The following is a 13,622-nucleotide window of genomic DNA, read 5'->3' on the forward strand; positions in this document are numbered from 1 at the left end:
TGATTGCTGTATCATTCATTTGGCTCTATATTGTCATATGTCCAAAATGGCAGACAAGATAATGTCACTTGGTTAACAGTCTCATGGCTTCAAAACCTCAATTGTGCTCCAAGTAGTGGATGCTCCAGCTGAACAGATGCTGTTCAGCTCCAGCTGCCTATGTCAGAACACCTGTTAATCAATGCAGCCACACCCCTGACTCAATTATCATGTGAATGAGTTAACTTTCACTTCACTATGAACTGCTGTGAGGAGGGGGGGGATTGTTATTGGATCAATACTAGCGCAATGGGATCGATACTTCTAATTCTATCCTCCAAGTTCAGTATTTAGACCTCTGAACTGTGTTAACTATATGTTATATATCTCAAACATACACTATGAAAAATGTCTGAACCTTTTTGTGTTAAATGTCACATCTATTTTATAGCCTGTAGCACATTTAAACAAGACAAGCTGACCCAAAGTGCATTAAAGACAGGCACATTTACTTTCCAGGTCTCCAAAAAAAGAAACCTAACCCATAAACCCTTTACAAGTTGCCTTTATAGGTTAAACATATCAGTATCGGCAATGGTATCGGCAAAATTTAGTTCATATCTGATCGATACCAAAATGTGCAGTATGTCAGATCACCGCCTCAAGTGGTCACCAGAGGAACTGCAGTTTTTGACGCTTCCACATTCTCCGCTCCTGCTGCATTTTTCAGGTTTGGAGGTCGTCGTCCCCCCGACGTCCCACAGAATTCAAAGTCAAGTTGAGGCTGAAGAAAAAGCCGAACTCTCTACTACACTAAGCCCCGCCCCCTCTGGATTACAAGCCTCTCCCCACCCTCCCCCCTTCTGTGTCCCACTAAGCGGTTTCGGAGCGTGAAGGGACTCGTCCCTACAGCCACGGATGCACGGTGCAACATGGCGACAGAGGTAAGACACTCGCTCGGTCCGTTTAATTTCCAGCTCGGGTCCGGTTACCGGCACGAACAGTGACATGGAGGTTTAAAAGGAAACAGGCGCGGCTTCAGTTAACACGGACGGTGAGGGCATGGAGGCTGCACACGGTTAAACTGTGCGGATCACTTGAATCTGGACTGACCACTATGTCCTTTATTATCACGCCAGTTTCGTCCGAGGGTTTGGTCGTTTTCATTTCTGTCTTTTTTACTCTATAAACGCGCTCTGGTATTTTTTTAAAGAGAAAAGGGAGGGAGGCATCTTTGAAAGTCAGCTGAGCTATAAGAAGAAAAAAAGGATCAGTGCAGCCCCCTCCGTCCCTGCCATGTTAAGCTGTTTTGGGGAAAGCAGATCTGTTTTTGTGTATTGAGAAGCCACGTTAATCCGGCGACAAGCAACTGTATTTGACTACACACACATCCCCAAAACCCACACACACACACACACACACACACACACACACACACCGAGAACAGCCGTTCAGCACCATGGACAGAAGCCACTCCGCCCTGACCTTCCTCCGTGCTTTGCCTGACTCCCTTTTCCTCCATCTGTGCTTTCATGTAACCAAAAATAATGGTGACGCACGAAAGTGATTATATCGAGTATAAACAAGCTTGTATGTAATACTTGTATGGCCTCTATAAGTCTGCTCTAGCTTGTTTCGTGTCATCGATCTGTGTTGAGCCGTAGTGAAATGTTGTCCCGTCTCCCTGCTTTCCTGAAAGACCAAGGGATCGTATGTCTGAAGCTGGGCTTTGCTCCAGCAGTCAACAAGGCAGAAAAGCGTGCAGACACTGAGCCAACAAGTGATCGATCACATCTACTCCATCACCCTGTTCCTCTAAATCAGCTGCTGTTTGTACACATTACAGGTGAACAGGTGCTCAGGGATGCACATAGAGGGATACATAGCTCTCTTTTGGGACTCATTAAAGAGATACTATATTAACCCTTACTGTATTACTCTCTCTCTCTCTGTTATTTGATTCCCACAGTTTCATAACCTGCAGGAGTTGAGGCACAGTGCATCTCTGGCCAACAAAGTATTCATTCAGAGAGACTACAGTGAAGGAACCACCTGCAAGTTTCAGACCAAGTTCCCATCTGAGTTGGAGAGCAGGGTAAGGAAACTGGAGGAGTTACAGTGTAATGTGCTTTAATTCTAGGTTTTATATTGTGTTTTAATAGGTGCGGATCAGAATAGAATAGAATGGAATAGAATAGAATGCCTTTATTGTCACTATACAGTTGTACAATGAGATACAGAGCATCTCCTACTCAGTGCAAACATGCTGGGGTGGGGTGGGCACAATTCTGCAGCACTATATACATATGGACAGTATTAACAGAGAAAAAATATATAAAATGTACAAATATACAAGCCAGTTTTAAAAAGTAATATGTAATAAATATTGCACATAGAATTTGGTATTGCACAGTGGTGGTTCATAGAGGAAATGGGAAAAATTGGTGGGGGGGGGGCTGTGTTATCGGTGCATGTGTGAGTTCAGGGTGGTTATGGCCTTAGGGAAGAAGCTGTTTTTGAGTATGTGGGTTTTTGTGCTGATGCACATGTAGCGCTTCCCTGAGGGAAGCAGGCTGAACATGTTGAAACCAGGGTGGGAACAACCATATAGATCTTTGTTAGCCATCATGGTTTGAAAAGAAAAAGTCTGTTAAAAGGCATTATCATGACATTGATATGCTTGATAATCGATGTAAAATAAGCTGGAAATCTACCTTATAAAAGCATATACAGTAACAAAGTTTCATTTGAGTACTGAGTAAAGCAAAACACATGCTGGATCGCAAATCACTCCACTGTCTCTGTTGTTCACTGGTTTCACCGTATTTAAATGCTTCTTCCTACTTCTTTTTAAACATATTATTTATTGAGGATTATGTTCCCTATATTTTGGTATCATTTTAACATGTATAGAATAAAGCCTTATGTCATCATATCATATGTGTGTAGAATTCATTTGGGGTGGACAAAAAAGTGAATCTTTCAGCATCAGACACTTAATTTCCTTCATTGTATGGATTTTTAATGTAGCAATATAAGGGTTTCATGACTCAGATTGGTTCTTTAGGTAAGTACTATTGGCTCACATGTAGATAAAGCAAACAAAATTCCTGATTGTTAGCTAAAATTTTTATGCTGTGTAGAATGATATACGCACAAAGTTCTGTGATTTGGTCAGTCATTACCTCGCTAGCTTTTATCACTGTGGAGTAAAAAGTATGAGGTGTTAATTGTCCCTTAAGAGGGTTGCTGACCCACTATTGATTATGTGCCTCATCACATGAGCCAAGGTGTGAAAAAGGGTGTGGGTCATTATAACCAGAGGTTTTGGGTGAAACCATTGTGAGACCTTGCCTCACTCTATTATATGACCTATTGAGATCAACTGACACAAGGTGTGAGTGGGCGTTAAGGCATCTGGGAAGGGATTTCAAAACTGCATTTCAGGTGGCAGACAGTTGGTGTTCTAAGCCACACCCTCTGTTCAGAGTGGACATAGATGGCCTCTGAGTGACCTTTGTCCTTTAGATGCAGATGTACAGCTGAGTCTTGTCCTGTCGAGGTGGCTCTTTTATGTTGTGCCATGTGTTTATGGAGTGGCTGTTTGGTTTCTCCAATGGAGAGGTCTGAGCACTCCTCGCTGCACTGTACAGCGTACACTACATTGTTTAGTTTGTGTTTGGAGGTTTTTTCCTTGGGATGAACCAGTTTTTGTCTAAATGTGTGTGGCTGGGTCTGAACTACACTGGGATGTCCTGCTTGGAGAAGACTCTCCCGAGTTTCTCTGATAAACCGGCTACATAAGGGATGACAATATTGTTTCATTTGTCCTTCTGATTCTCCCTAGATGGTGTCTGACCTTCTTTTCTATGCATCTTTGCCCAATTGGGAAACCCACATGTTTTAAGAGCTTTATTTACATGTGTGTGTTCCTTTTCTTTTCCTTCTGGCTTAAAGGGAACAGTTTCTGTGTTGTAGGGTCCTGATTACTCCAAGTTTGTGTTCCAGAGGGTGGTGGGAGTCAAAGAGTAGGTACTGGTATGCGTGTGTGGGCTTCCAGAAATGACAAACTGTTATCCTTTGTATCTTTCCTGGTAAACCTTATGATTCTACCCACTGAGTCGATGTGAACAGTGAAGGCTTCTACTTCTTGGGTTTTGATTTTTGGCTCGGTGTCATCCACATATCTGTACCAGTGACTAGGTGCTGTCCCTTTGAAAGAGTCAAGAGCTTTACTTTCCACTTGCTCCGTGTAAAGGTTGGCTACATTGGGTGACTCTGAGGAGCCCATGCCATGCCCTTGTTTTTGTTTATAGAAACCTTTGCTGTATTTAAAATATGTGGTGGTAAGGCAGAGGTCTAACGGTGTGCAAATCTGATCTACTTCTTTGTGGATCTTTGGAAGTCCATATATACGGAGTATGGCATTTCCTGGGTAGAGACATTGGTATGTAGGGCAGTCAGTGGCTTCACCCATTTCAAGTTGTTGTAGGCAACTGATGACTGATGACTCTCTTTTCCGAGTTGCTTGTGGGGTCTCGTCTTAAACCTTCATAGGTATTGTTGTGATTGAGGAGGAATAAACACAGCTGGTCACTGGATCATAGCTGGAGTCTCAGGTCTCATCAACACTGATGATTCTTGAAATGAAGGTCAGTTTCACACGTTAGCTGATGCTTGAGGTTTGTGCTGAAATCTCACAAGTGCATGGGCAATAACACTCACAGCGTCTTCCATGGACGTGACTTCAAAGGGGAAATTAAAATCATGCAATATTTTTTCCCTTCTCCAGCTCATTAAGTTACTTTATTAAACATAGTATTTTCTGCTGCTACTCACTGTCCCCATTTCTGCTCTTTTCTCTGTCTCCAGATCGAGCGAACGCTGTTTGAGGACACCGTGAAGACGCTGAATAACTATTATGCAGAGGCAGAAAAGATCGGAGGACAGTCCTACTTGGAAGGGTGTCTGGCCTGCGCTACAGCATATCTCATTTTCCTCTGCATGGAGACACGTTATGAGAAGGTCAAAATCTAATACATTTTGATGGTCTGGGACAAATTAACATGTAGTTTGGATTCTATATTGCTTCTCATTTTTCCTCTTCTGTCTGTGTGTCAGGTGCTGAAGAAGATTGCCAAGTACATTCAGGAGCAGAATGAGAAGATTTATGCTCCCAGAGGTCTCCTTATCACAGATCCTATAGAAAGGGGAATGCGTGTTGTATCCTTAATCTGAATTTTGGGTGTATTGCAAAAAAAGCAAAACAAAACAACATTTCTGTATTTTGTATTTGTGTAATTTATCCTAAACCACAGATCATTTTTGTTCCTTAACAACTTTTAACAGATAGAGATCTCCATCTATGAAGATCGGGGCTCCAGTGGCTCCAGCTCAGGAAGCAGCTCTGTGTCCGGCAGCACTGCTCGATGACTGGATACTTCCTAAACCTGCGTCCACCTGATCACTCACAACCGTGAAGGAAAACCTAGGATATAATACGACTCCTCTTCCAACACCAAACACCCCCTCAGCTACGCTCACACAAAGTATTCACTAGTTTTTTTTCCCATCATGTCCTTAACCTGTTCACAGTAGACACTTGAAACACGCACTTTAGTGCTTTATTACGAAAGAAATGTGCAGGTGCTGATGCACTTTTGCTAAGATGTAATGTCTCAATGAAAAGGAAGAAAAGATGCAGCTAGTAATGCTTTGTGTGATCCCACCATTTCTCTCCTTCCTGTCTGATTTCAAGATAAAAGGGACAAAGTGCTGAGACCAAACCTCATACCTCATCTGCTGTCATTGCACCACGTAGGCCAGATCAACCTGGGCTGCACCCCCAAAACACTGGACCAAACACAAGACTAGACTCCAAATTCAGCACCTCTTCCAAATCGGCTCTAAATCATGCTGTCTGGCAGCAGATGAATGTCATATAAGTCATCCTTAATGTAGCAGATCCTCCATATTTCTGATGAAGCTTGTATTTCCTTTTTAAAGTCACAGCCACAAATCCAAGTACTAACCTCTTGGTTTCACTGAGCGAGAGCATCTCTTCCTAAATTTAGATTATGCAAAGACTCGTTGTGCGTGAAGCGCAGCAGTAAGTAAAGAAGGGATGGGTCAAAAATGTCTTCCTAAATTATACCTGTAAGTGTTTATGAAAATACACCAACCCTTCCTTGCTTTATGAACAGACTTCCAAAGAAAAATAACTGCCAAAAAACAAACAAACTGGCTCACAAATGTGAATGTTTCTTTTATTTTGGTGACATTTTGTGAAGAACAAGTTTTCATACTGCTTATTGTTTTAATACACATGGTAGAAATGACTGGCGTCAAATAAACAGTTTCATCACAGCTCCATCGAGCTCATTGTTCTTGTATTATCTGTATTATACAAATATATGAAATCAGTGTTACTCATATTAAGCATTTAAATGATTACAAACATATAAGAAAAGGCTCAGTACTTAATCTGAGCTGCTTGTTGGCCATCAACAGAAAAAGAAATTTTCATGTAAACAAGCAAGTGCAACGTTATAAATACCTCCCAGGGATCCATATTTTCCTCCCTTTTTCTGTGGTTGCCAATTTTCCTCTCTGCCTTAGAGTGTCATCATTTAGATTGGGTATAAAAATCTTTCTAGTTGAACCTGCCCCATTCAGATGTGATGGAAGGACACCGATTATCCAAACAGGAACACAGAAGAGCAGCTGCTAAATGGAAGTTAGCAAATATCAAAAGCAGCACTGGTTAACATTTCTGCATTAATACTCTCAGCATGGAAGGTGAAGAGGATTGCTCATAGCAACGCCTACGGATGACATACTGGCCGTGTAGTTCCTCTGAGCTCCACAGTTTTCAGTACTTGATCAAATCTTTAGTCTGAAATTCCAAGTGCTTTGTTTCAGTGTCAAAGCTCTCACTGAGTTATCAATAATGCATTAAAGAGACAGTAAACAAACAAAGCCCAAATCAGTGATAATGTAGCTGCTGGATGTGTCACTTTAACTCAAAGGTAATGTTGTGTACAGCTTGTTTGACATGTCGGTATGCTTGGAGTTTATTATAAAAATATTTGGTTTAATTCTTTAGCTTGACAGTAACATGATCCGTAAATCAGTGTAAAAGACAACAATATTAAACATCATTAAGTCTTAAATTTACTGGACACGGACACCATTTCCAAACAAACCAAAAATGTATAATTTTTGCAGCCCTTTTTTTTCTAAAGGCATTTTGTCTTCACAGCTTGCAAAGTCGTGAAGAAATTAACAATTGATAATGTCCACTCAGGGCCGTGGTATTGTGCACACTGCTCACAGTCACCGATACCTAAGTAGAACAGAGGTAACAAAAAACCTGCCTTAAAGAATTACTTAACGATTTAGGCTTATTGCTTATTTTGTTACAAATTCCTCATGCCTGCATGCATGCACTAACTGGTTATTTGGCACTACAGCTTCCACATGCAGCCAGCTCATCAAAACAAACAAGCAAAGTTCAGGACTGACATGCCCCATGCATGTCACAGTAATTTGTTCTAGCAGGTGTTAGATCCAGGTGACCAGTGCTGGATAGAGGTTGTCTTTTCCCTGAAGACTGCTCTCACTTTATTTCTGCTACTGCAGACAGGAATAAAACACACTGTAATAAAACTGTCTTAAACCAGGAGGCTTCAAACATGGAGACCGAAGACCGAACGCCATCATAAAATGGAGCCAATGCTGCATGGGTGGAGAGAAAAGAGGAGAGTAACAGTGGGGGAGGACAAGACAGACAAGCAGACATCAGATTAATACTAAACAAACAGAATGACTAAAAATGAAGACTTGGTCACCCATGTGTAAAGACGAGGACAGGTACAAGTGGGGAAAATTGGGGAACTCAGGGTAACCTTTGTGGTTTGCACTAAATACTTTCAGTTACTCTGTGTCAGTCACAGTTCGTGTGTCTTGTTGTTTCAGCAGGTTTTTAGTGCAAATTCAGCAACTCCTAAGTCACGCAGGAAACATTTCATTGCATTTGTTACTCTCAGGGTAGCATTTGGAAAGTTAATGCTGAGACTGGAGGATTAAAATGTCAGTACTAGAACAGTTAAGACTGACTTTTGAGTTATAAAATAACTTGAAAGAGCCGGTGTATTGATAGGAACAAGTTTATTCAGTTCATTTAAAGCCATAAAAGAGAAAAGAAATCTAAAAAATAAAAAGGAAGATGAAATAAATCTACTCACAGAGTAAAGAAAAACAACCAGCTCTCCCTTTTAAAGAACAAAGCAAAAGACATTTTTTTTTTCGGTAACATTACTGTAAACCACAAAAATCCTTTATTGCATTTCATGTGATTCTTTTTAAAGACCTGTAGAAAAATAAACATTAAATTAAAAATAAAATAATATCTGGTTTTGGATTATTTTATGAATCTTTAAGACTTGCTCACCTGCACAGCGCCCATTCCTGACAGTAAAGCCATTACCACACTAAAAAGAAAAGAAAAAAATAGAGGAAAAGAATTTTACTTAAACCAAACAGGCTGATTCTGTGACATTTTAAAAACAATTTACTTTTATTTTTTGAAAGGTGGGAGTAAAATATCTCATAATTAAACTAACCAGAGAGAGAGAGATTAAGGCTTTGGTGTGGTTCAATTCACTGCTCCACTAACAGAAAAAAAAGGCGTGTTCATAATTCATGCTGGGAATTCAGGCTGTGTACCTGCGTGTCATTGGCAAGCACAGTGGTTTCCCCTTCTTTGGGATAGGTGACTTCCAACACCGAGTTCATTTCACCAGCCTGAAGAGTTCGAGTAAAACTAGTGCCGTCTGGCCAGGAGACCTCAAGCACCTTCACCTCATCATTTCCTGGGAGTCATGGGTACAAGACACAATACTACGTTACATTTTACAAGTACAAATTTGTATTTTGGGAATGACTTAAAAATATCTGCTGGGATGCTACCTGCCTCCTGACTATCAAACTATGTTTTACAGACTGATGTGAGAGTATCTCATCTTACTTTTAGCAAGAAAGGTCATTAGCTTATATCCCAAAATTTTAAAACTTTTACCAGCCATTAGTTATAACACCAGTATAACACCAGACCTAAAGTAAAAAATATCAGGGTATACTATTGTGTAGCTGAGATGTCTAAAAACACCAATGACAAAGGCAAACATACTGAGTTCTGGTGTTCGACAGGATAGGTGCACGATCACAAAAAAAAGCTGTTTGGCCAACAATCTGTTCTCGTGTTTACTTGTGAGGTGTCTGATGTTTTTTCAGTGTCTACAACATTTAAAAGGAAATCACCTAAACCAAAGTGGGCAACTGGCTCCATCTCACACAGATATCCAGAGCCTCCATCAATGATGCGTGTGAGAGCTCCACTCTGACTGGTGAAGACTGTCACCTTGGCACCTCGGGCGAAAGAACCAAACTGGGTGCGAGGAATGACCCGCAGCCAGTTATTGGATGATCCCTAGCAACAAGGATGTTCATGGATTATTATTCGCTAACTAATAATAAGAAGACCAGTTAGCAGGTATATCATTAGGCTGTTAATTAAAAGAAAAACAAACAAACTCCACCCCACAAATACACACATGCACACCCACCTGCGTGACCTTAAAGACAGAGATTGGCTGCTGGGCGCTCTCCCCGTGTGCCAACAGCAGGTCCAGCTGTCCATCCCCATCCAAGTCAGTCACAGTACCACCTGTCCAGAACACACAGAGTGCTTTCACTGAACTGACCTACACATCAATGTCAATGGGGAGTCTCCCTGACAGTTATATTTCTGAGGCTCATCCGAACACAGAGGCAGTTCAGGCAACATCAATATATTTTAACAGGCTAGGATGTTCTCTAATATTTTCACATATTGATTATTGTTTTGTTACCAGGTGGAACAACACTTCAATAGAGTCACTTTTCAAGAAAGCCATAAAAATCATTCTCAATTTATTGTAATATTTTAGAAAAAAACATCTGTATATCACTGTTTTGTGTCTGTATTTCCTGCGACTACACATCTAAAAGAATAGGCAAGTTAATATATGTTAGACTTTTAAACTGTCCATTAAGATGTACCGTGCCTGTTAAACGCATAGGAAAAAGAGAACATACTGAAAAAAGTGTATAAAAATGTGCTCTGATATTAAGAGTTTACAGACCTGTTCCTCTCCCTTGTGGCTCTTCAGCGTCTCCCACATTTAGTTCTTGGATCAAAGGGTCTGCATTAGTCCTCCTTGACACTCTGCAAAAAAGGAAACAACCCCCCAAAAAATCTGGTTATTTTTTAAATTACAAATACATTTCATTGGAAATATTAACAAACACATGGAATCTAACCTGAACAGCCTATTGGGAGCATTTCCTGTGTAGGCAATATTGTTAAAGAACACCTCCAACTCCTTGTCATTATCAAAGTCAGCAGCGATGACTGTGCGAATAGGTGAGGCTTCAGCAAATCTTCCAGTAGCAATATTCTGCAAAGGACAATGTACTTCTCTCAATATACACTTTATTAAAAAACTTTTGTTTTTGCCAATTTTGTCACTTCTCTCTTACCTGGAATCTGGAATCGCTGCGCTGCAGGAAAAGTCTGTGTGGGCCGTTCCAGTTTCCATAAACGATGTCTGTCTTTCCATCACCGTTGAAGTCAGCCAGTGCTACTCCTCTGCCATGCTGGTATTGGTCCTCCACATCTGTTTGCATTGGTACAGTGTTAGAAACAACTAATCACAGTGCTTCTGGAATACAATTTTTTACAATAAAAAAAAAATTAAGTAAAAGTGATCAGAGGACCTTCATATGTCTCGTAAATTTAGTGCTACATCCAGGAGATTGCTAGATTAGTTTAGCATAAGGACTGGATTCTGGGGGGATAAGTCAGCCTGGCTCAATAACAGTAAGACGCTCCACATACTTGTCTTAAACTCACCAGTTAGCATTTCCACTTGTGTTTGATTAATATTCACATGACAGGCTGTGTTACTTCATGAGGTGTTATCCTTATGAGCCTACCAGACAGCCAGCAAATGTTATAGTAAGCTAAGCAAATAGACTGATTAAAGTCAAACAGGGCAGCACCTGCTATGACCTGTTGTGGTAACGGGAGAGCTGAGTGTAAAAGCGAAGCTGTCAATTTACCAGTCAATCTACATTTCTACATACCTGGTATAGGTGTCCAGGTGGAAATCTGGGCTACTCTACTTAGACTGCTACCCCTGTGACCCAAACCCAGATAAGCAGTAGAGGATGGATGGATTGATGGATAAATAAACAGTCAAACATAAAAGCCTCAAAATATTTCTAACTCTTGGTAACTCTATAAATCATATATAAATCACATCATATCAATAAAGATGTAGTTTGATGACTATAAGAATAATTTCTGGGTTTTTCCAAAGGTTGCTGCATAGGCAAAGACCACCCCCACTAACTTCTGATGCACACTCAGTATTTTGTTCTATAAGCTGGCCTGAAACATGACACAAGCCATTCAGTTCAGAAAAGTGAAACGAAGGTTCCTCCTAGCTGGCATTCACAGGTAAAGAGCTAAAATTAGAAACCAAATAATGGAAGAGTGAGATGAGACAAATAATGTCTGATGTGAAACCAAGAGTTGAAAGACAGATTGCAGAAAGTACTACTGAGTTAGGCTTCATGTTCCCTTCCCACTTCATTCTCACCTGCCTGTCTTGCCATGTCAACAAAAGTCCCATCTCCATTATTCTTGAATAGGAAGTTAGGTCCATTTTCATTGTCACAGAACACATCAGACCTCGACTCGCTCAGGATCGGTCCAACGACCACACCGCGACCACCTGACCAATGAGCCAACAGCGAATCTTTCAGTTGTTTTTGACAACTTGAAAAAAAAAAAATCCCATGTTTCAGGTAAACACTGTGACACCTCACCTGTGTACCTGTTGACTCCCGCCTCAACAGCTACGTCAGACAGTGCAATAATGCCCTTGCTCACATCACTGGCAGCCTCGTCCATTTCTATGAGAGCGTGGGGGCCAACATTCCCACTGGCGTAGTTTGCAACGTAGACTGAGTAACGGCCTGTTCCCTGCACAGAAACATCCGTAACTTAGATTAAAGTATAATGTACTCAAATGCAATGAGACAGAAGAAATAGGTGGGTTTACTCACCTTTCTATCAACACATGCGACTGAACGTCCCGCCATCCGATTAGCAACACCACGACGTACATTCAGCTCATCGCTGAGCAGATCTTCAAAGCGACCATTACGAAACTTGAAGAGCTTGTCTGTGTATGTTGCTCGTCCTTCACAGAGAAAGAAAAATTATTTGGTTACCTCAAATTACTTTGATGACACTTTAATTTCAGGATGACTTATGCAATATCATATTTACCAGAGTAGGCATTGTTTGTATTAAGAAAATAGATTTCTTCTCGTCCATCTCCATCCACATCACAGGCAGCAACTCCAATAGCATTTCCTGCCTGGTCTCTCAGAGCATAGTATGGAGAGTTACTGTCATCAATAGCAATGTTTAGCAGCTTTTTTTGAGTCCTGTCATACTTCAGCACCAAGTTGGGCCCATTGTACCTGAGAGAAAACATGATTTTGATTTATTTTTCATCACAAATTTCTGCATAAAAATCCTCACACATGGTAATACACTAGCACTCACACTTACCCTGCCACCACCACTTCCAGGTCACCATCACCATCCACATCAGTCACAGCCATCCCATAGTTGAGTTGTGTGGGATTGTGCAGATTGTCAGGGGGAAGCATGGTCTGTGTAACAACCTGAAGCATAGGATTCAGGTTTTGGGCATGGGAGTGATGCCAGAGTGTCACCAGTAGGAGCAGCAGGCCCGAGCCCCACATTATTCCAACCTGGCGAGACACGGAAGTCAGGAAAATATCTTGTTTTGAACAAAACTTGCAAGAAACATCTGAAACTGAGAATTATAATGCAAAACAACATTTCTTAACAATTGAAAATATATATGAAAATAAAATTATCCGAATGGATCCAAAGGAATCAAATAAGAACGTTAAAAGAAAGAAGAAGAACAAAAACATAATCACCAGATATGGTTGTAAACGTGGAGTGTTTCTGTCTAAATCTACCAACGAAAAGTCTTAAATTCTGTTAAGAAAGCTATAAAATTTCAAGAAGTTAAAAAAAAAAAAACAAGACGCAAAAACTGTCATGTGCAGCTAAAGATGTTATTAATATGTTATTAATGCTCTCCAGCAAATACATTTTCTGTATTTCTGACTTGCTTTTCCTCCAGCGTAATGACTGCAATTCACTGATTTTAATAAAAACATGCATGAAGCCTTTTCCCCATTTTGTGCAGAGCAGAGCGTGTGCAAGAATTCATTCCCTTCGTTATCGTAATACCGTCTTACCGTATCAAGGTGTGGAGGAGAAAATGTGTCTCCTGCGGTAAAGATGATGTCTTCGTAGTGGTGAAGCGAGCTTGTCAACGCCTCTATTACACAAATAAGTTTCGTAAATTAAACATTTACGAAACACCTTGTGTAACGCGGAGAATACTGTCCAATCAGCGAAGAACTGTCTGACCGATGAAGTTGGTGACCAATGGCTGAGCTGTATTTCTGTGCACGTGTCCCTT

General features: G+C 40.8%; 2 protein-coding genes across 4 annotated transcripts; one reads left to right on the forward strand and one right to left on the reverse strand.

Moving 5' to 3' along the window:
- Positions 1-708: 708 nt before the first annotated feature.
- Positions 709-7,245, forward strand: golga7ba (golgin A7 family, member Ba). The gene is made up of 5 exons (XM_031733750.2): positions 709-923; positions 1,949-2,074; positions 4,852-5,004; positions 5,101-5,202; positions 5,329-7,245. The coding sequence occupies exons 1-5, from the start codon at positions 912-914 to the stop codon at positions 5,410-5,412; spliced, it is 477 nt and encodes a 158-aa protein (XP_031589610.1). The 5' UTR covers positions 709-911; the 3' UTR covers positions 5,413-7,245.
- Positions 7,246-7,418: 173 nt separating this feature from the next.
- crtac1a (cartilage acidic protein 1a) lies at positions 7,419-13,540 on the reverse strand. 3 transcript variants are annotated; one of them, XM_039613759.1, is made up of 14 exons: positions 13,396-13,540; positions 12,668-12,873; positions 12,380-12,576; positions 12,154-12,290; positions 11,914-12,070; positions 11,685-11,819; positions 10,561-10,697; positions 10,342-10,478; positions 10,164-10,246; positions 9,606-9,706; positions 9,301-9,469; positions 8,707-8,852; positions 8,432-8,471; positions 7,419-7,716 (listed from the first exon to the last, which is right to left on the reverse strand). In XM_039613759.1, the coding sequence occupies exons 2-14, from the start codon at positions 12,862-12,864 to the stop codon at positions 7,598-7,600; spliced, it is 1,755 nt and encodes a 584-aa protein (XP_039469693.1). In that variant the 5' UTR covers positions 12,865-12,873; positions 13,396-13,540; the 3' UTR covers positions 7,419-7,597. The 3 variants fall into 3 exon arrangements, 2 of the variants coding, with proteins under 2 accessions (XP_039469693.1, XP_031589609.1); XR_005613449.1 differs by lacking the exon at positions 7,419-7,716 and adding an exon at positions 8,289-8,350 and having other exon boundaries at positions 8,604-8,852; positions 13,396-13,539; XM_031733749.2 differs by lacking the exon at positions 7,419-7,716 and adding an exon at positions 8,289-8,350 and having other exon boundaries at positions 13,396-13,539.
- Between the last annotated feature and the right edge of the window lie 82 nt (positions 13,541-13,622).

Source organism: Oreochromis aureus, linkage group 6, assembly GCF_013358895.1.
Source record: "Oreochromis aureus strain Israel breed Guangdong linkage group 6, ZZ_aureus, whole genome shotgun sequence".
Taxonomy (NCBI): Eukaryota; Metazoa; Chordata; class Actinopteri; order Cichliformes; family Cichlidae; genus Oreochromis; species Oreochromis aureus.

What these genes read in the sequence shown, in the direction of transcription:
- crtac1a (XM_039613759.1), bottom strand. Translation starts at nt 12,864, where the DNA reads ATGTGGGGCTCGGGCCTGCTGCTCCTACTGGTGACACTCTGGCATCAC. An exon ending in GCAGCGATTCCAGATTCCAG is followed by an intron (nt 10,479 to 10,560) that starts GTAAGAGAGAAG and finishes TGTCCTTTGCAG; the next exon opens with AATATTGCTACTGGAAGATT. An exon ending in TGCTTGCCAATGACACGCAG is followed by an intron (nt 8,472 to 8,706) that starts GTACACAGCCTG and finishes TTTTCTTTTTAG; the next exon opens with TGTGGTAATGGCTTTACTGT.
- golga7ba (XM_031733750.2), top strand. An exon ending in TGGAGACACGTTATGAGAAG is followed by an intron (nt 5,005 to 5,100) that starts GTCAAAATCTAA and finishes TCTGTGTGTCAG; the next exon opens with GTGCTGAAGAAGATTGCCAA. An exon ending in TAGAAAGGGGAATGCGTGTT is followed by an intron (nt 5,203 to 5,328) that starts GTATCCTTAATC and finishes AACTTTTAACAG; the next exon opens with ATAGAGATCTCCATCTATGA.